The following is a 19,756-nucleotide window of genomic DNA, read 5'->3' as shown; positions in this document are numbered from 1 at the left end:
TTTGGTGTCGACTTCTAGTAGCTTTTTTTTTCTTTGTCCACTTGCACATATATAATTTTTTTGACCAAAAAAATGTGTTACTTTTTTGTTTGCACATACACAATTTTTTTGCTAAAATATGTGTTACTTTAAAAAAAAAAATTTAATGGGAATATAATTGTAAATTTATACTTATTGATGATCATTTTTGGAAGCTCGATAGAAAAAAGAAGCCTAGCAATATGGGCAGAAAAGAATTAGTAAGTGGATGGAAAAACCATTAAACCCAGATGGCAGGAATAATGGATTGTAAGCCCATAAAACAAGTAAATGGGCCTTGAGGAAGTAGACGGGCCTAAAAGAGCCCAGAAAGAGAGAAGAAGCAAACCCATGGACAGTATGTGATGTAGACAAGTGAGAATGGGTTACAGCAGGACCGAGGTAATTAAAGTAAGGAAAGTAAGGAGTTGATGGAAAGTCCGAAGTTGATGGAAAGTCCATGAACCTCAAAGATGAATAATAAGTTAATTGGGTCAGAGAAGCTCAAAGGAGTTAGTAAAAACCTGTGGGAATGTAGAGCCAGGAAAAGGGCCCAAGGAAAGTAAATGAGCCAAGGATGCCCAATGTAACCAAAAAAGCTCAAATGATTATATTGAGTCATTGAGGGAAGAATAAGCAATAAGCCCAAAGAAGCCCAGCAGGCTTGGGTCAAATAACACTACGGCAGGAATGATAGAGCAGTACGACAAGATACACAAAGATTGCAGAAAAGAATAAGAGAGTGGATCGAAGGAGGAAAAGCCCACGACCAAGCAAAAGCCCAGCCCCAAAAGGAGCAGGCTTTAAAGAATGAGAAGCTAGAAAATGGTTCACGCCATAAGAAGCCAAGGAAGGGCGGCAGGATGTGCAGACAAGTCTTTAGACCACGGCAGATGCGTGAACAACAGGCAGGTTTTGGATATACATGGAAATGAAGCACTTGCAAGGCTCATATCTCGCCAGCTTGTACCCAGCCAATACAGGAGGTGGTGAGGTCATAGGTCAGAGGTAAGAGGGCATGGTCTGGCAGTGGAGAGAAGGGAAAACCTATTCTAGGGTTCCTGCTCGGGCTTTTTTAGGGGATACGTCCTGTTGGGACGACATACCACCCAAAAGAAGTAAGGATAAGCTGGGACCACTAAGTGCATGCCATGAGGGATAGGAAGAGAGAGAGAGAGCACTCACTGTAGCACGGCAGGTAAATAAACAAAATAGCCTTCTTTGTCTGGTGTCACGGCCAGCGCAGGTAAGTGGTGATGGCTGGCAAACCAGTAAGTGGTCGGCAAGTACTCCCAGACCAGACAAAGGTTGTTAAAGGCTAAAATAGTAAAATCCGGTCACAGCAGACATTATAAAAAGGGGCTTTGCCATGCACAGTAAAGGGGGGCATCACAATCACGATCATAAACACTGTAATAGTAACCTCTAAGAGTGAATCGCAACAAAAGCGAGTAAACACTGAGAAAGAAAAGAAGAAAGAAAGGAAAAACTAGGAAGGATAGAGCATAGAGAGTATAGAATGGCAGGCATGCACCAATATGTTGATCTTCTCTCTCCCTCTAAGGCCCTGCTCTCTATCAAAAAGACAAAGGATCACCCATTAAACATAAACCATTCAGGCCTATTCTCTCAAAGCAATTAATTTCTTTCCCCTGGGAGATTAGTTGCATTGAGGAAGTGGTTTACCTTCTTGGTTTCAACTCCGTGGCATTACTTAGCATGGTAGACTGATTTTCCCTTCTCTAATTCAATAACCCCATTATTATTATTATTCATTTATTTCTCTACTTTCGACCTACAGGATCTCCTTTGTCACCCGCTCTTATTCATTTTGTCCACTATTTCTTGTATTGTCCTTATTATATTTGCCTGCCATAACTTACCCGCAGTAGTTCTACTTGCCATAGGCCTGTCATCAAAGCCTGGCAAACGGGGCATAGTTTGTGCACAAACCAGACCAAAGTGAGTTGCAGCTGGACCGATCTCGACTCCCTTACTCAGAACATTAGGGCCTAATACCACAGGAGGCAACCTAGCCCAATATTGTAAAAAAGGCCCACTCCAATTCTAACTTTATTATTTTCCATCCTCTTATTTTTCTTCTCAACCAAACAAATAAGTTTTCCATCTCTTAACTTTTACATTCTCCCAACCAAATACAAATGAGAGAAAACTAAATCTTTTCTATCCTCTCCCCATTTTCTATCTTCCTACTTTTCCACTCCTCTAACCAAACGAACCCTAAATGAACTGATTGAAATTATGTTTAAGTTGCTCTAATTATTTGTTGAAGAACTCGTGCTCAAGGGGTTGGACAAGTTTCAAAGCACTACATTCTCAAGATGAACATTGTGTACTTCAATGGAAAACATTTTGAGAAGAATTTTTATTTTTATTTATTTTTTATAATTTGGTAGAATAAAAAAAAATATATCAAAGGAAAACTTTCCTAGGTTAACGAAAAATCTTATTAAAAATATAACTTATTTGTGTGTGGCCAAAAATGAGTTGGTTATGAAAAGTTAAGGGCACAAATAATTTGTATTATGGGCTGATATTAATCCATAATGGGAGATTTGAATGAGAACAAAAAAACAACTACGTAAAAATCATGCAAACTAGATTAATCAATTTATATTGTGGATAAAGTTACAAGGATTTTTCTCAAGAACAATGACACTTTATTCTTCTAGAAATTTTCTCTCTCATATTTTTTTTTTGTCTGTTTCTTTTTCTCCTATCCTCCCTTATATTAACTCTATCTTCTTCTCTAGAGTGTGTTGTCCCTATACAGCTAGATAGCTTTTGGTCCCACCAGACTCTTCTTTTCTCATTTTTCATCATGAATGGATATTTTTGGGGCTTCTTTTACTGTTTAGGTCCGTCCTTTAGCATTAAATGTGATTGTACGAGGCAGGTGATTCTCATTAATGTGGAGGTTATTGTAGAATCACCAGGAAGCTTCATAAAGCTTCCTCAGAAAACCTCATACTTTCTAGAATTCTACCTTGGAAGCTCAACAAAGGCACTGGCTTCGTCAGACTAGTGAAGATCTCTACCTCGAGATGGGATCTTTGGTATTTGGATCTAGGATGGTGCTATGCCTGATCTGTGGTCCGAGGCTTGATTCTCTTGGGAAGGCTTATTCTTAAAGTGGACCGGTCAATATTGGGCTTACTTTTGCTATTGGACTGATGTTAATTGGGCCCTATATATCCATGTTCCTACATTATTTTTTAGAGATTGTTTTCTGCTAAAATTTTCTATAAAGCAATTCTATCTCATGTCACGCTAAATAAAGGAAGTTAAGAGGCAATATGGAAATGATTGAAAACAACTTTATCTCACTTTCAAGGACTCTACCAAACATAGTAAAATGTGATAGTTTTCTAAAAAATATTAATGAACATAAGAAAATAAGATTGTTTTTCAAAAATTATTTTTTTGAAAATGTTAATGTTGAAACAAACAAAGCGTAAGTATTAAGTTGAATTGTAATCTAACCATATCTTTTTTTTTTTCTTTTTTTCTTTTTTAGGATTTACTAATTTCAAGAATTTTCACTCCTTTATATAGACTTACCTCCACTCACCCCACTTTAATTCCCCCCCCCCCCCCCCTCTCTTTGATAAGTAAAAATTATATTAAATGGAAGAAAAAGGGACAGACCAAAATCATCTCTTAGGGCCAAGAAGAGAGACTTAAAATCAGGAGGGATGAGATGTTTATGGGCACATCCCACTTATAATGGCTACCCAACTAACAAGATTATGTGGCAAAAAAATTGAATTCCTTGTTTACAAAACAAAAGTCTCAACAAGTAAAGGAATTTAAAGCAGCCAAGAAAGAAGGCTTAAAAAGGGAAATAAATTCTAGAATATGTGAAAAAGACAGCTTAAGAACGACAGCTTAAGAACCAAAAGCATTACATGCATCTTACTTTCACCCACCATAATAGAAAAAGGAAAGGAAGTATACAAAATTTTGTGCCTATAGTCTATTGAGGACCAAAATGTGATAAGGAAGTTCATTCCATGAAAAGCAAGGAAACAAAAGTAGGCCTAGCTCGTGAAGTTAAGAAGGACCATGGAGGCCCAAAGGCCCAAAAAGAAGGAAAGTGAAAGAAAGAGTAAAAAGAAGAGGACCCAAACTTGGGCCACAAACGGGTCCTCCATCCTCTAGGAAGCGGGTCCTTTGAGAGAAAGCTTTAAAATCCTGAGAAGGACATAGACAATCTAGAAGATCTAGAGAAAGACGTAGACAACCTAGAAGATGCTAAGAATGACCTAGATGACCCAGAAGGTAGTCTGGGAACAAGTCATTCACATGTATCCTTGAAAGAAGGAAAAGAAGGAGAGATCCATCGGATGTCCTGTCAAAATCAAGTTTCTGGGAGGCAGAGAGAACTTAAAGGGACAAGTGGTGGCCTTAAGTTCAGAACCTGGTGAAGGAACTAAAGGACCTCAGTCAGGGCAGAGGAGCAAGGCAGACTAGGCATCATCTTTCTAACCTATGGTCCAAGCCCATGAGATCTTAAATTGGTAGTAAGGGAGAAGTGGTTTGGTTAGTAGGGGGTGATTTCTAGTGAAAGGTGGAACTTGTAGTTTTTCCCTTGGTTCATGTATTTGCTTGGAATGCAAGAACCAATGGCGTAACTCAATTCCTCCGTGTGCATGACATCTCCCCACAACTTCCTCTTAATTGTCATTTTCAATCAAAACTATCACCCATTGCATTGAATATCCCACATACTCCTTTGACTTTCTTGGAAGGTATCTTCCATTTGTAGCTAAAACCAAATATTCTTTTTGAGTTATAATTGTCAAACTAAGCTAACCCTCTACCCAATGAGCTCCTTCAAATTCCTATCAAATGACATGGTTTTACCCAAGCAGACCAAAGACATCCTCATTTAGAGGAACTAGACCATGACCATTATAAAAAGAACACAAAAACATAACAGAGAGGAGAGTTCTGAGAGTTCAAGAAGTTTTAGGAGAGGGGAGGAAGAACAAAACAAGAGAGCCAAGGATGAGGACTTCGTCCCATATCCTTGAGATCCTTCAAAATATCACTTAGTCCTTAAAGAAATTTATACAAAAGTATGCACACATCAGATCTCACTCTCTCCCACAAAAATCCTCCTCACTTGACTATCTTGGAAGGAAATGTCCAAGCAAAGCTACTTGGACTTGAGTTCCAAATCCCATAAGTCTTGTGCAAAAGCACTAAGTCTGTGAGAATTGGGGCCAAGGACTTTGTGGCTAACCCATTTTTATGAAGTTCATTCATATATATGTGTGTGTGTGTGTGTGTTTTAGAATGTATATCCTAATCTGAGAAACTAACAATTATTTAAGAATATTTTGTATTGTATAGTTGTTCTTATGCAGAACTTATAGAGGTAAAGGGAAATGATAAAATCCATTGCATAGTAAGCATGGAGAAAGATCCTTTGGCCTAGGGAACCAGCATTTTAGGCACCCAAATTAAAGGCCACATGGTTCAGGCAACCAACGTTTTGGGTTCCATGGGTTAAATACCTAATTGCCTTGGGAACCACGACATCATGCTCGGGAAACCACGAAATCACGATCTGAGAACCACTGGTGGAGGAACCACTGCAACATCTTTCCCAAGGAACCATCATGGAGGAACTGAGTGAAGGAACTCTATTGTAGAAAGTAGCAGAAAGTAGTACATACAATAAAAGATAAGCCCTAAATATTTTATTTTTAATCTCTTTCTCATTGTGAATATTATGAATCATTTTTTTACTTATTTCCTAAGAATAAAAGGTCAAATTAGAACATTCAAATACTTACAATGATATTTTATTGCTTAGGAGAAATCGCATTTTTGCCTTGTGGAGTTCTGTGTGACTTGCACACAGATTGGTTCATATAACAACCCTAATAGGCCGCGAAGAATCGGACCCAGTTCACCCAACATCATTCCAGCCCCTTTTCAGTGACTTGAGATCCCACATTAGCATGGGCCTGAGAATTGTCTAAAAAAGGGACAGATCCCACATCAGCATTAGGCCTGAGAACTGTCTAAAAAAAAGGACTCATAGTCTTACTGGAAATTATATATCTAGTTTCTCTAGGACCACACACTTGGGCATTCACTTATTACAACTTGATTGGGTATCAATAGGTGATTGGATTACATAATTTACATATGGGTCCATCATTTAAAGTACTTCGATCATTAGTTGACACCCAAGTAAATTATATCAAAGTATGTGTCCTTAAGCATGCATTTAGTTAAGGTGATAATTGTAGGATGAAAAACTAATAAGGGAAAAGTTTGGTTCAAAGGGGGAAAATGGGTGGAAATAGTGTGGCTTAAGTGTATTATCTTTTTGTTAATTTGAAAACAACTTATTTAGTTTTTTGCTGAAAATTTTTGTTGAAAGTGTGTTTAAGTATACTTGTACCTTGAAAAAGGTGAGGATTTAAAAAGTTGTACATAAAAGTTAAAAGCTAAAAGCTAATGCTAAAAGTTGATGACAAATAGACTCAATTTGTGTCACCAAAAATCAATTTATTCAATATAGGGAGAAAATAAAGGAAGGGGGTTGGGGGGTTGGTAGATGAGAAATGATTGATCTACACCTTTTTAATTCTTAGTATGATGTAATTTTTATTTTTTTAGTCAAATGGTAGAATATTTTTTGTTTGGCTAAAATGTAAATTGCACCATTTAAATTTGACTAAAATTTATTTCGGTCCTATAACTTTATTTTTGTTTCATTAGGTCCTCTAAGTTACAAAATTATTCATTCTTTCAAATTTTATAAAAAAATTTCCATTAAAAAAAAATATTTTTCTCACATGAAAAAGTCTATAAAATTAATAAAAATATTTTATAGATTTGTAGGGGCAAAAGCTCAGCCCATACCAACTCCAAACAGAGCATGTTTAGGCCTAATATCGGCCCAAGCCTAATGAATGCCAAACTGCCACACATGTGGACTTGTCCTCGGTGGGAATGCCCAAGCATACCACTATTATTACCGAGGATGGAAAGCAGTGCCTAGGGGGAATCCGCCTGCTGAACACAAGATTCAGCGTATGACACAAATTACTAGAAAATTATTTCAATAGCATGGTCATGGGCTTGTTCCTAAGATACGACTTGATAGGGTTAAATAGTGGCTTAGACCCAAAAGGCCACCTAGATCCCTCTGTTGGGGGGACCATGATGCATGGAAGATTTGCTCATTATGACTTACCCACTCACAAGAGGGTATATAAGGGGGAGGGAAGGGTCAGATAATGGTTGAGACAGATATTTGGGGAGAGCATGAGAGAAAGGTGAGAAACGGGAACGACAATGCTTGGGAAAGGTGATCCAGCTTGGTCATAAACAGGAGCTTCTTAGTTGTTTGACATCTAGCTTAAATAGCTACTTTTCAAGTAGGTAAACACTGCACTATTGCCTTGAACCATCAACCACTAGCCAAAACTCCTTCTGGGGCCTCCCACAATGGGCTAAACTAGGAAAGAATACACATTAATTGAGGGTTTAGGCCCAACGAGCCCCTAAATCGTTGGGATTAAACAACCACAAGTTTTTTTATGTGAATGTTTTTTTTTCATTAGTTAATGGCATATTTAACATAATTTTTTTAATGGAAAGAGCCATTATCAGGAGTAGATGTCATAGGTTGAAACTTTTTAAAAATTTTTTTTAAATGAAAATAGATTTAGAAGACTAAAATAAATTTTAGTCAAATTTAATTGATGCAATTTGCATTATATATATATATATATTTATATATTTTATGGATTTTCCACATTTCGTGTGCGTTTGGAATGGCTTAAAAAGCTATTTTTTTTTACTATTTAGCTTATTTTTGCTACTATTTATAGGCTTCGCTGTACTTTTTGACACTATTCATAAGTTCCATCGTATTATTTCAATTACCTTTTAATTTTATTTATAGTAATTTCAACAACAAATTTTCAATTTCAACTAGATAAGTGTTCCCAAATGGACCATTGTTCTCTCCTTTATAGCCAAACTAAAGAAAAAAAGAATTCATTCTTACTCTTCCCTACTCTCCCATTCCCTCCTACTAAACTTGACTTTTGTTATGTATCTGTTGGGGATTTCATGTCATGACTGTATCTCAGTCATTTAAAAGCGAGTGTTAAAAAAAAAAATGTACATTAAAAAAAAGAAAAGAAAAAAGAAATTGTCGTTTTATCAGACAAATACTTGGAAACCTCTTCAACCCATCCAGAAGCTGAGAGAGAGAGAGAGAGAGAGAGAGAGAGTGTGTTTGTCATGGGCCTTATGGCATTTACTTTAGGAACATGTTGTTCCACTTACAGGCCACCATATATGATCTGCAAGGCCACTATCAACAACAATAGCCACGCGCTCGAGGCCGCGTACATCCGACGCGCCGCTGAGCTTGCCGACAAGTCCGCCGGCTTCACCTCCCCTCACCCCAACTTCGGTTGCGTCATCGCCACCTCCTCTGGCCATGTAGCCGGCGAGGGCTACCTTTACGCTCAGGGCACCAAGCCGGCCGAGCTCCAGGCCATTGAGTCGGCCGGTGCGTGGAGTCGACGCGCCACCGCCTATGTCAACTTGGAGCCCGGTGACTGCCACGGCGACCACACTGCTGTCTCCGCTCTCGTCCAGGTTAAAAAACAAAAAAACTTAGATACAGTAGGTTTAGTAAATTAAGTTCTCCAGTAAAATACAAACATATATAGTTGCATTGTGGTTAGAAATGATTATACTGTCCGTATGCATCTGAGATTGAATTTAATTTTATTAGGAAACCTAATGAACTGTTGGATAACATTTTGAGCAGTGCTATTTTCACAGCCATTGAGTTGTCAATGGCCTGTTTGGTGGCACTGTTTAGGTCAAAATGATGGGAAAATTGCTATTAAAGAAAATTATTCAGTGTTTGCAATGAGTTTGTGTTTTTAAAGAAAAGTGTTTGTTTTATGCGTTTACATCATGTGGGTCCCATAGTTTTCAGAATAATTACATCAATGCCTCTCAAAACTCTTACTTGAAAATTGAAAACAGCCTGACTTGTTCTCAAAATACTGTGATTAGGCACTATAAATTGAGAACGGTGACTCAAAACACATTTTGTTAAAAACTGTTACCAAACTTGTTTTTTTTTTGGACCCAGTTTTTTAGCACTTAAACACTGAAAACTGTGGTTTAAACTCTGCCTACCAAATGGGCCATAAGTTGTTATTGTTGCTCATCTTAGTTTGAACATTTTTGTGAAAAAAAAAATTCTCACTCTAAACTTAATGAAACATTTTTACTTTAACAATTTTTTTAGGTCTTTGATTATGTTTTAGTGTGGTTTTTACTCCTTTTTGCCTTGTTTATGGCTTTGGGATAATTTGCAATGATGTAGATTAGGCAGGGATATCAAGAGTTGTGGTTGGCATGAGGCACCCTTTGCAGCATCTCCGAGGCAATGCGGTACGTGCATTGAGAAGTCAAGGAGTTCAAGTTGATGTTCTTGGAGAGGATCTAAAGAGCAAAATTATTGAGGTATGTGTACCTTTTTCCACTCACACTTGCAATGTTCTTGGTTGATTGTACAAAGAAGTTTTGGTAATGGGTTTTGAGGTTTCCTTTTAATTAGTTCTGTGGAATTCTCATTTTTCCTTTGTGGTTAATTCATTCATTTTTATATTTATTAATAAGTGGGATTTGGACATTCGGCCTCACTCTCTAGTCCTCACCTACCTTGTGAGAGGAGGAAGTGCCATTTAAGTTGAGGTTCATTGGCTAATGCAGTTCTTCTTCTTCTTATTATTTTCCTTCATCTAGAATGCTTATATGACACCATCAATGGAAAATGTAAAAGTGTATCATGCTTGCAAGACTATAAAAAGACTGATAAATTATTTAACTCTTTTCAAGTTATTATTTATTAATAAGTTATGGACTGGTTAACAATCAAGTCATTGTGAGTGGCATAATTTTCATTAAGGATAAAGTAGCTATTTTTGTCCTAGAGTGCAACGTATTTGAATCTTAAAACCTGGTGAAGTCAGATATGACAGGAAGACTGATCATGACAATGCTGTATGGAAAAGTCAGATTTCAATGAGCTATAGCTAAACTGTCACTCCCTTCTCCCATATAATAGGATGGAGTTCTGTTATATTCTAATTTGTTGGAGTTACCTATGTAGGAAGCTCGAAAAACATGCCTCCTAGTCAATGCTCCTATTATATGTAGATCTGCTTTGCGAGTTCCCTTCTCCGTTCTCAAGTTTGCAATGACTCTTGATGGTGAGCATTATACTGTTTACTAACTTTTTAACCATTTTCAAGTGTATCTTATCCTCTTTTGAAAGGGTGAATGGTATAACTTTAGATGTGAACAGGAAAAATTGCTTGTAGTAGTGGACATGCATCCTGGATAAGCGGTAAAAAGTCTCGGAGTCGAGTTTTTGAGTTGAGGGGTAGAAGTGATGCCATTATCGTAGGAGGAAATACTGTACGCAGGGACAGTAAGTATCTTAATCACCTGTGACAATGTGATTGTTTTGATCATGTAGTAGGTGATGGTACTGAAGATTATTGCTATTAAAAAAAAATAAAAATAAAATTCTTATCTTGAATTAGATCCACGACTAACAGCAAGACATGGGGGTGGGCATATGCCTGTGCGCATTGTAATGAGTCAGACTCTTGATCTTCCTGAGGAAGCAAACCTTTGGGACTTGTCTGAGGTATCTACTATAGTTGTAACACAAAGGGGTGCTAGGAGGAGCTTTCAGAAACTGCTTGCTTCTAAAGGAGTAGAAATTGTGGAGTTTGACATTTTAAACCCTAGAGAGGTTATGGAATATTTGCATGATCGTGGGTGTCTTTCAGTTTTTTGGGAATGTGGAGGGACACTTTCTGCATCTGCTATTTCATCTGGAGTAATACACAAGGTTTTTTTGTTTTCCTCCATGAGATTTTATGAAATTTTTATATATTGGCCACTCTTCTGCTGAATTTAACTTCATGAGTAAATGCGTTTTACTTTTTGCATCTTATATGGTGCAATCTGCTTTCTTTCATTATTATCCTAATTCATAGAGCATTTTTATTTGTTATTTTGTGTTTTATAAGTTAGTACATGCATTATTTACTGTAAACATGAAGTTGCAACCAACAAATTCATGAGCTACAAACAGTTTCTGATTACCAGTTGGATCTGCTATTGCACTTTGTTATGCTCTATTAGGGGCTTGAGATATGTGGGCATGGATACATTCTTTTTAAACATGGTTTTGTTGTCTTTACTCTTTACTAGTGGTTTTCATTCTGTCAGAATCATAGTTGCCTAGATCCTTTGTTTGTGAATTTGCCTATCATATAAAGAAATTTGGGTTTCTTGAAGTCAAGCCTTTAACAATTGGACTGAAACAATACAATAAATGTCTACTGATGTTAAGGGGAACAAGTGCTCATGTAATTGCTTCCTATATCTGGCTCACTTTTGACCTTAGTATGGTTTTGGCTCACATTATGGTTTTCATGATCTATGATTTTTTTTTTTTTTTTTTGGTTGCAGGTATTTGCAATTGTTGCTCCTAAAATTATTGGTGGGAAGAATGCTCCATCTCCTGTGGGTGAACTTGGGATGGTTGAAATGACACAAGCTTTAGATTTGATTGATGTTTGCTATGAGCAGGTTGGTGGTGAATTTTAGATTTTTTGTTGTTTGGTTTTGGTTAAATTTTGTTCTCATAATTGGACCTTGTACCATCTATGTTTCCTTTCAAGTTGATATTCCTTGCGTGTTTCAAGTTTCAAGATGCAATCCACCGTCCAATATATAAGTTCTTTCCTTCATTAGTTCCGCAATTGTATATATTGGAACATGTGGTTCACGTGCAGCACTATCTGGTATGCTGAAAAGCAAATTAACACAGTTTAAAATATTGTACTCAGTGGATAGAATATGGCCAATGCTGTTCCTGTCCAACCAGAGTAGAACTCTAAGCTGGTTAGACAATTTATGCTGACTAGGTTGGGGGTTTCCAATGCTCTTTTTCTCTTTGCACCCTAGACTGATTGGTTTTAGATTTAGATAATCTATTGGAAATGTGAAAAACAGCAGAAAAGCTCTTATTTTCTCAACAGACAAATGTATTGGTCAACCTAAACAATGCCCTCCTCACCCACCCAAAAAAAAAAAAAAACTGGAATCAGGTTATACTGTTTCCCTTGGATGCACAGATACTTCATTTAGGATGCCGTACCCATGTCATATCTATGTCATAATGGTGTCTTATTTGCCCTATCATGTTATAATTTTTCAAAAATTGCTTGTGTCGCTGTAACATTCTCATACCTGTACCCGTCAACCTGTGTCCATGTCCATGCATCTTACCTGTTTCCATTGAACATGTAAGCTTTCAGTTGAAGCTAATTATTCTGGCAGAGCTTTCAGGAACTTGAAATGTAATACGTATACTACTGTTTGTAGTACAAATAAGGAATAATTACATTGTGCTTCTGTGACTTGAATTACAGGTTGGACCTGACATGTTTGTTAGTGGATTTCTTCAGCCCTTACCAGATGTCACACCTGTTATCCCATCAGTGGATGAGACCTTTGCAATTGATCCTACTGTCACTCCACATGAATCAAGCATCATTTTCTTCTATAAAACATGGGATCCTTATGGTTGTTTTTCAAATTTTTCTCATCATCCAATTCAAATGCCTGACGAGAAGGGTGATTATGCCACTTGGTTGAGTGTAGAGCATTACTACCAGGTACGTCCTTTCCTGGATATTTCTGTTTGTGCATTGCATCATTATATAATTTCTCTCAAAACTTTTTTCAATTCATAGGCACAAAAGTTTGTTGGGGTGGATGATCCTGTGGCATGGGAATGTGTTGAAAATATCAAATCCGCAAAAAGTCCAGAGGAAGCAGCACGAATAGGAAGGTCAATACAGAGACAGCAACCTGATCTGGTATGGTTCTCTTTTTCTGGTTGGATTTGATACTGCTCTCAACCTCTTAATTTGATGTGTTTCCATTTAGAAAGCACAAATTCATGCCATTTATCATTATTATTTTTAAAGTACAGTACAATGATCTCTATTTTCTAAGAAAATTATTTAATGAGTTGCAACTAGGGTCCATATCTGAGGACATGAAGGAACCCTATCAATTTCCTTTTTTAGGTAAGTCAATTGTATTTTTTTTTTTTTTGAGAATAAACGGCGGGTAAGTCAATTGTATTAAAAGGAAAAAACATTACAACAGCACAGGCAGTAAAAGAAACAAAACAGCTATACATGCACTTCACATTGGTTAACAATTAATAAGAACCCTAAACTAAAGTTACATTGAGAAAGTATCAAGAATTAAAAAAAATTGGAACTTGAAGTTGCCAATGAGCTATAGCTCAAATGGCATCTCCTTTACTTGTAAGAGTAAAGTGGAGGGCGAGATCATGGTTTCAAGGCCTACTAGGTGCGTGTGTAATTACCAAATAAAAAAAATTGAAATAAGGTGGCTTGCTTGCTTCTTTGGAAGGATATTTTCTAATGGTATTTCCTCTCCTTGCTTGCTTGATTCCCATGTATTTTCAAATTGGCTTGCTTCTTTGGAAGGATATTTTGAGTTGTATGACATTTCCAATGAGAGGAGGGTCAGATTTGCTATTATGAAACTTATTTGACAAGCTTAAATCTAGTGGACAAGTGTGGAGTATGATAGTCGACGCGTTGAATAGCCTCCAATTGTTAGATGGGATGACATAAAGTAAAACTAAAGCAAGAGTACTTGCCTTGTGATTATGAAGATGAACTCTTTGAACAATTGACTACTCTTAGATAAGGCCCGTTTGGTAATGTTGTTCTAGTAACGTCGTTTGTATTTTTTGGAAATACGGTTGTGTGAAAAAGTGTGAAAATATGTGTAATGTTGTTTAAACACTGAAAACTGTTATTTAAACAACGGTAACAAACGGGCCCGTAATGTGTCAGTAGTTGAGTATATGAACAAATTTGAGGAGTTAAAAATTTGTTGTAGGGGAATCGAAGATCCATGACAAACGTTAGCCTGATTTAAGTTAGGGTTAAGTGCTGAAATTTGTAACCAAATGATTACACAGTGAACTCGTAGAGTTGATGAGGCATTCCAATTGGCTTTAAAGATTGAGAAGCATTTGAAGCAGCCCTTTACTAGGAGGTTTTCTTCCCAAGCTTGGAGGCACCTTTAAGAAAGGTTGACCCTAGAACATCTACTATGCAGCCAAATTACAAGGTCAATATTGCTATTGAGTTGAAAAATAAGGCACTATGGTTGATGAATGGAGAAAAGAAAGCAATGATCATTGTTTGAAGTATAGGGAAAAGGAGGATTGAAGTATGCTCCAATCCTCCTCTTGCTTGGGTGTAGCAAGAATACGCTTAACGACTGAAAGAAGAGATGTGTCTTCTTCTACTTCTTGGAGATCATCAACATTCAATGGTCCAATTTCACTACCTGAGTTGTTACCCTCTTCATCTTCCCCAATAGGCGCCTCTTGAGCCTCAACATTAGCATATAAGTTCCTCTTCAAACATTGCCATGCCATTTGCCCTTTTTCCCTACACTTTAAACAATCATCCTTGCTTTCTTTTCTCTCTTCATCAACCATAGTAGCCTTATTTTTCGACCCAATAGCAGTATTGGCTTTGTAATTTAGCTGCATTGTAGATGCTCTAGTCCTTTAGGGTCAACCTTTATTAAAGGTGTCTCCCCGGCTTGGGAATAAAACCTCCCGCTTCAAATGCTTCTCAATCTCTAAAAGCCAATTCGAATGCCTCATTAACTGTGCGAGTTTTTTGTGTAATCATTTGGCTATGAATTTCAGCCCTTAACCCTAACTTAAATTGGGCTAAAGTTTGTCATGGATCTTTGATTTCCCTACTCCGAATTTTTAACTTCTCAAATTTGTTCATATACTCAACTACCAACATATTGCTTTATCTAAGTAGTTAATTGTTCAAAGAGTTCATCTTCATAATCACAAGGCAAGTACTCTCATTTTAGTTTTTGCTTCATGTCATCCCATCTAACAATTGGAGGCTGTCCAATGCGTCGATGATCATAGTCCACACTTATCCACCAGATTTGGGCTTGTCCAATAAGTTTCATAATAGCAAATCTGACCCTCCTCTCATCGGAAATGTCATACAACTCAAAATATCCTTTCAAAGAAACAAGCCAAATTGAAATACTTGGGAATCAGTTTTTCCATAAAAATTTGGAACTTCTATGCAAACTTCTTTATATCTTCTGCCTCATTGCGACAATCACATCTCTCATAATAATTTTGCTTCATCAGCTCTTGGGCAATGTCATAAGGTGTAAAAGTGAGGCCTTTCGAAAGGATACATACCTTCAGCTTTAACATGAGGAGGCGAGATAGGATCTTCTCTTTGCTGTTCAAATTTCTCCTAGAAAGATCTCTGCCTCTTTAAGGCTGACCGCTTCTAGTTGTCATAGTGCTGATTTGGTCTTTGATACCAAATTTGATGTAAGGTCTTTAAGAATTCAGCATTATACTAGATTCTTGATGAGTTCTTGAATAAGGATTTATATTTAAGGTTTTTAGGTTAGAAAGAATGAATCTTGATAGCTGTTTGGGGCTTAAAACAGGGGATAAAACAAAAAACAAGATAAATAAAACACTAGGCAATCACACCTAGGAGAAGAAAATAACATCCTCAATGGTTAAAATAAGCTGCTGAATTTTATTAAAATCAAAATCACCATGAATAATATTGACTACAATAAAGCCTTTATATAGGCTTTTTTTTATTAAACCCTTTCCTAGAGGACTAAGAGGACTCTAAATAACCTATTCCTAAAATGACTAGGAATACTAATAACCAACCAAAAAGAAATTAATGACTTCTAAACCAAATGAGAAAATGACTCAAAAACATAATATATGACTCACGGGCTTGGCTTATAAGTCGGCCCATTCCAGCAAATCCGGAAATTACCAAACTACCCCTATTTTATTAAAACTAAACCAGCAACTTTCTAACCTTAAGAACTTAATACTTAGACTAAATAAAAATAATAACTAAAATAACCTATGAAGGTGCTAAGAAGGCCCTACATCAAAACTAGACCACAATTCTGGAATCTTGTGTATTTAATCTTGTTATTCCTTGAACTCTTCTTTACTGTCTGCATCATTTATGGTCTTTAGTTTCTTCATTTTTAGTTTGTGCAACTGGCTGCCCCAAGCACCTCTGATCTTCCTTTTCCAATCTGAGAGTAATTGCTTCTCTAATCTTCTGAAGTTAGATGCATCTCTAGAACTTCCCCTGAACCTCCATAAGTTATGATAGAAAGAATGAAGCTTGACTCTTGCTGTTTCTTTCACCTCAGAACCATCATCTCTCTTCAAAGCTATGATCTTGTTCCTGTTAAATCTTTTTTTCATTGTTTCAAGAGACTCTCTCATGTTATGATCACCCAAATTAAGCCACTGAACCCTAGCCTTTGGTTGAAAAAAAAAAGCTCTCCTCTGCTCTACTCATTTCACTGCAATACTTGACTGTAAAAATTTCACTAGCAAACAGGTCAGCATTGCCAGGATCCTGTTGAACCAATCTGCATGACTCATTCAGTTTTTCTTTAGCCATGATCACCTTTCCAGACAGCAGTAAAATTCTTCTTATTCATTTTCAACTCAGCTTTAAGTAGCTTCAACTTCTGAGACACCTGAAACAAGTAGAACCAAAAAAGTACTCCATACCCTGTGGAGCTTCCTTCATATAGGATTCTCAGGTTTCTTGTTAAACTAGGTGAAACACATCCACCATAAAATTTTAGTCCTCCATCTCAGTCACCAGCATAAGGAGGCCAGTGTGTGATTCCACCCCAGCTCTCTTTCTTGCCCTGAAATGCAGTGAAATCCTTCAGGACAATTCCTGGGATGTTTGCGGAGATCGTCATCTCTTTTCTACATCTGTTACATGACAATGCATAACCTTTGTTATCATAAAAAAGAAATGACAATGCATAACCTGGTCTGAGAAGTGCTGCACTTGCCACTTGGACTGTAATTTCTCGAGGATCCCAGCATATATATTCTCCCTAAATCAGAAGCATTATGTTAGAGCTAACGTCCCATTTGAAGTTGATTGCATTCAAAACCCTGTTAACATTTACAGGTTTCGTTTTGGCCCCCAACAGACTTAAAGAGAGCGGTCTTATGGTCCTAACTAATTTCAGTTGGTCTGACCCTCATTTAATTATTGGTCTAGTTATTCCATTTCCACATGCAACTAGGTTTTGTTTTTCCTCAGGTGAGATAGTGCTTGTTGCACCTTTCTAATAAACACCAATTTTGCAAAACCTACCATTTTGTCCGTCTCCACAAACATAGTAAAAAAATAGGTTAGAAACTAAGTCATCAAGTTGGTAAGAAAGTGTGGGTTTCAGTTAGCTTAACTGGTAAAGTATTTGATGGTTGAATAAGAAATTTGGGGTTCAATCCCTGCCTACACCAAAAATTGACTGGTGTCTTGGTTTGATGATAAAGAGCTATTATTAAGAGTAGACATCATAAGTTGAAATTCTTTCTTAAAAAAAAAGAGTTGGTATGAAAGTGAGGAAATTCAGTAAGTCAGAGTACCCTGCATTGTCATGACATTATTACATGGTCCTAATTGACTTGTCTAGCTGTGGCAAGTGTGATTTAATGATTTATAAATTTTACATTTGTCACTCAATACACTTATGTGTTTCATGGCCAGGAAAACAAAACTTTTTTGATGAGATCATATTCATACGCAGACACAAAAGCATCAGAGGCATTGTTGTTCTCTTCCTAACAATTTGATTTAAGCTTTTTATTTTCTGTGGGGGTACGCAGGTAAGATCAGATTGGGACAGTGTAAAGATTGACGTTATGTACAGAGCATTGAAATGCAAATTCTCGATTTACCCTCATTTGAATTCTATGTTGCTCTCAACTGCTGGTTCTGTTCTAGTAGAAGCTTCACCACATGATCTTTTTTGGGGCGGTGGGCGAGATGGAGAGGGCCTAAATTATCTAGGCCGGCTGTTGATGCAGTTGAGATCAGAGTTTCTTGGTGAGTCCTCTTGCATGGCTATATGATTTGCAAAGAGATATATATATATATATATATATATAGTTGTGTGTGTGTAGATACATATACATATATATATATATATATATAGTTGTACTTGTACCTATAAAGTTAGATGATAAAAGATTATGTATTAATTCTTTTTTGTAACATCATAGTCATAGTTATTTATTAAACAATTGGACTCCAGAGTCCAGACATATATACATGAGAGTACTGCATATAGCTTTTTCCAGTCGAAGTCCAAGCATCAAATCTAATAATATCGGGTGTTTGTTAGAAAAACATTGTGTATTTATTTTAAGCCAAATATCAAAATTTAGTCCTTAAAAAGTTTTTTTTTTTTTTTTTTGAAAGGAATTCAATGTCCAATCGTTCCTACTTCCTAGAGTTTCAGAAGTATCAACTAAAATATTTGAAAAATGTAAAATGATCCAATTTTGTATTACACTCACAGAATGTTGACGTGTCATTTGGACACATTTACATTTTAAAAGAAGAAAGGTTTAGAGCATTAGCATCCGGGATGTTAGAAAAGTTCTATTTTATAATCTCAAAACTTACTTTATCTGTTATACTATCTCATTTTACAATTCACCCAGTATCTTAGTCTCTATTTTTACATAAAACTCATTAATATAATATAAACTATACCATCAAATAATATAAACAAATTATTTCTCATTTCTCTTTTATCTATTTTTTAATTATTATTATTTTTTCAATCTACTACTGCTAGAGAGTCTCTCTCCTTGCCGTGCCCCCAAGTCCCAGCAACCAAACCCATCCATACCACAAGCCCAGCAAACAAAATCCATCCCTACCAAAATCAACCAAATCTATCCATACCAAAATCAACAAGCATCCAAACCCAAAATAAACACAGCAAAATCCCAACAAATCCATACCAAAATAACCTAAAACCAAAAAACATTTACGACAAACCCACATCAGATGAACCCAAAACCACCGAACTCACCACGACGCCACCGTTGCACCACCACATCAAACCCAGCGCTGCCAACAATCGTCGATTCACACCACTGAAACACAAAACCAGCCCAAAACCCAACCATACCACCGAAGCCCAGATTAGAAACCGCAACCACCAACCTAAGTATTGTTGGAAAATCTGATTTTGCATCTCATATAAAACACACAGCGGAAGCAACAATCACAGATCTACTTTATTCATGAGAGATAACAAGTAACTTTGAATTTTAGAACAAAAAATAGAAAGCGTACCTTGATGCTATGAAAATCAAAACCAAGGCTTGAGAATACCTTTTATCTTCATCTCAATTCCACATAGTGCCCAAGAAGTGTGATATTTTAATCAGTATTTTATGTACGTTGATTTTCAAAGAAAGTCTTTCTTCTTCTCCTCGTAGAGAAAAATTGTTTTCTTTTCTTTTCATCATACGTACATTCTAATTACCTTGGTAGTTATTTTATTTAATAACTCTTATTAAATAAAAACTGATTATCTAATTGGTTTAGCCTTTTGGGCCTACTCAATTAGGTTTTAGTTTGTCGTTCGAGATGGGACCAAAGGGAACAAATAAAACTCTAACTCCAATAGGCCTTAGGTTTTTCTG

At 36.6% G+C, this 19,756-nt stretch overlaps 1 protein-coding gene across 1 annotated transcript; it reads left to right on the top strand.

Moving 5' to 3' along the window:
- Window positions 1–8,189: 8,189 nt before the first annotated feature.
- LOC115991599 (riboflavin biosynthesis protein PYRR, chloroplastic) lies at window positions 8,190–18,392 on the top strand. Its single transcript, XM_031115420.1, has 9 exons — window positions 8,190–8,679; window positions 9,430–9,564; window positions 10,214–10,313; window positions 10,409–10,534; window positions 10,650–10,963; window positions 11,590–11,709; window positions 12,555–12,800; window positions 12,879–13,004; window positions 17,921–18,392. Exons 1-9 carry the CDS (start codon window positions 8,317–8,319, stop codon window positions 18,164–18,166), a joined length of 1,776 nt encoding a protein of 591 aa, XP_030971280.1. The 5' UTR covers window positions 8,190–8,316; the 3' UTR covers window positions 18,167–18,392.
- Window positions 18,393–19,756: the final 1,364 nt, after the last annotated feature.

Source organism: Quercus lobata, chromosome 1 (genome assembly GCF_001633185.2).
Source record: "Quercus lobata isolate SW786 chromosome 1, ValleyOak3.0 Primary Assembly, whole genome shotgun sequence".
NCBI classification, from domain to species: Eukaryota; Viridiplantae; Streptophyta; class Magnoliopsida; order Fagales; family Fagaceae; genus Quercus; species Quercus lobata.
Note: the sequence above shows the minus strand (reverse complement) of the source record. Positions and strands in the feature narration are given on the sequence as shown.

Bases quoted from the DNA above. Each gene is read 5' to 3' on its own strand.
- LOC115991599 (XM_031115420.1), top strand. From the start codon at position 8,317: ATGGGCCTTATGGCATTTACTTTAGGAACATGTTGTTCCACTTACAGG. The intron at 11,710-12,554 runs GTTGGTGGTGAA...CTTGAATTACAG, and splicing joins TTGATGTTTGCTATGAGCAG to GTTGGACCTGACATGTTTGT. The intron at 12,801-12,878 runs GTACGTCCTTTC...TTCAATTCATAG, and splicing joins GTGTAGAGCATTACTACCAG to GCACAAAAGTTTGTTGGGGT.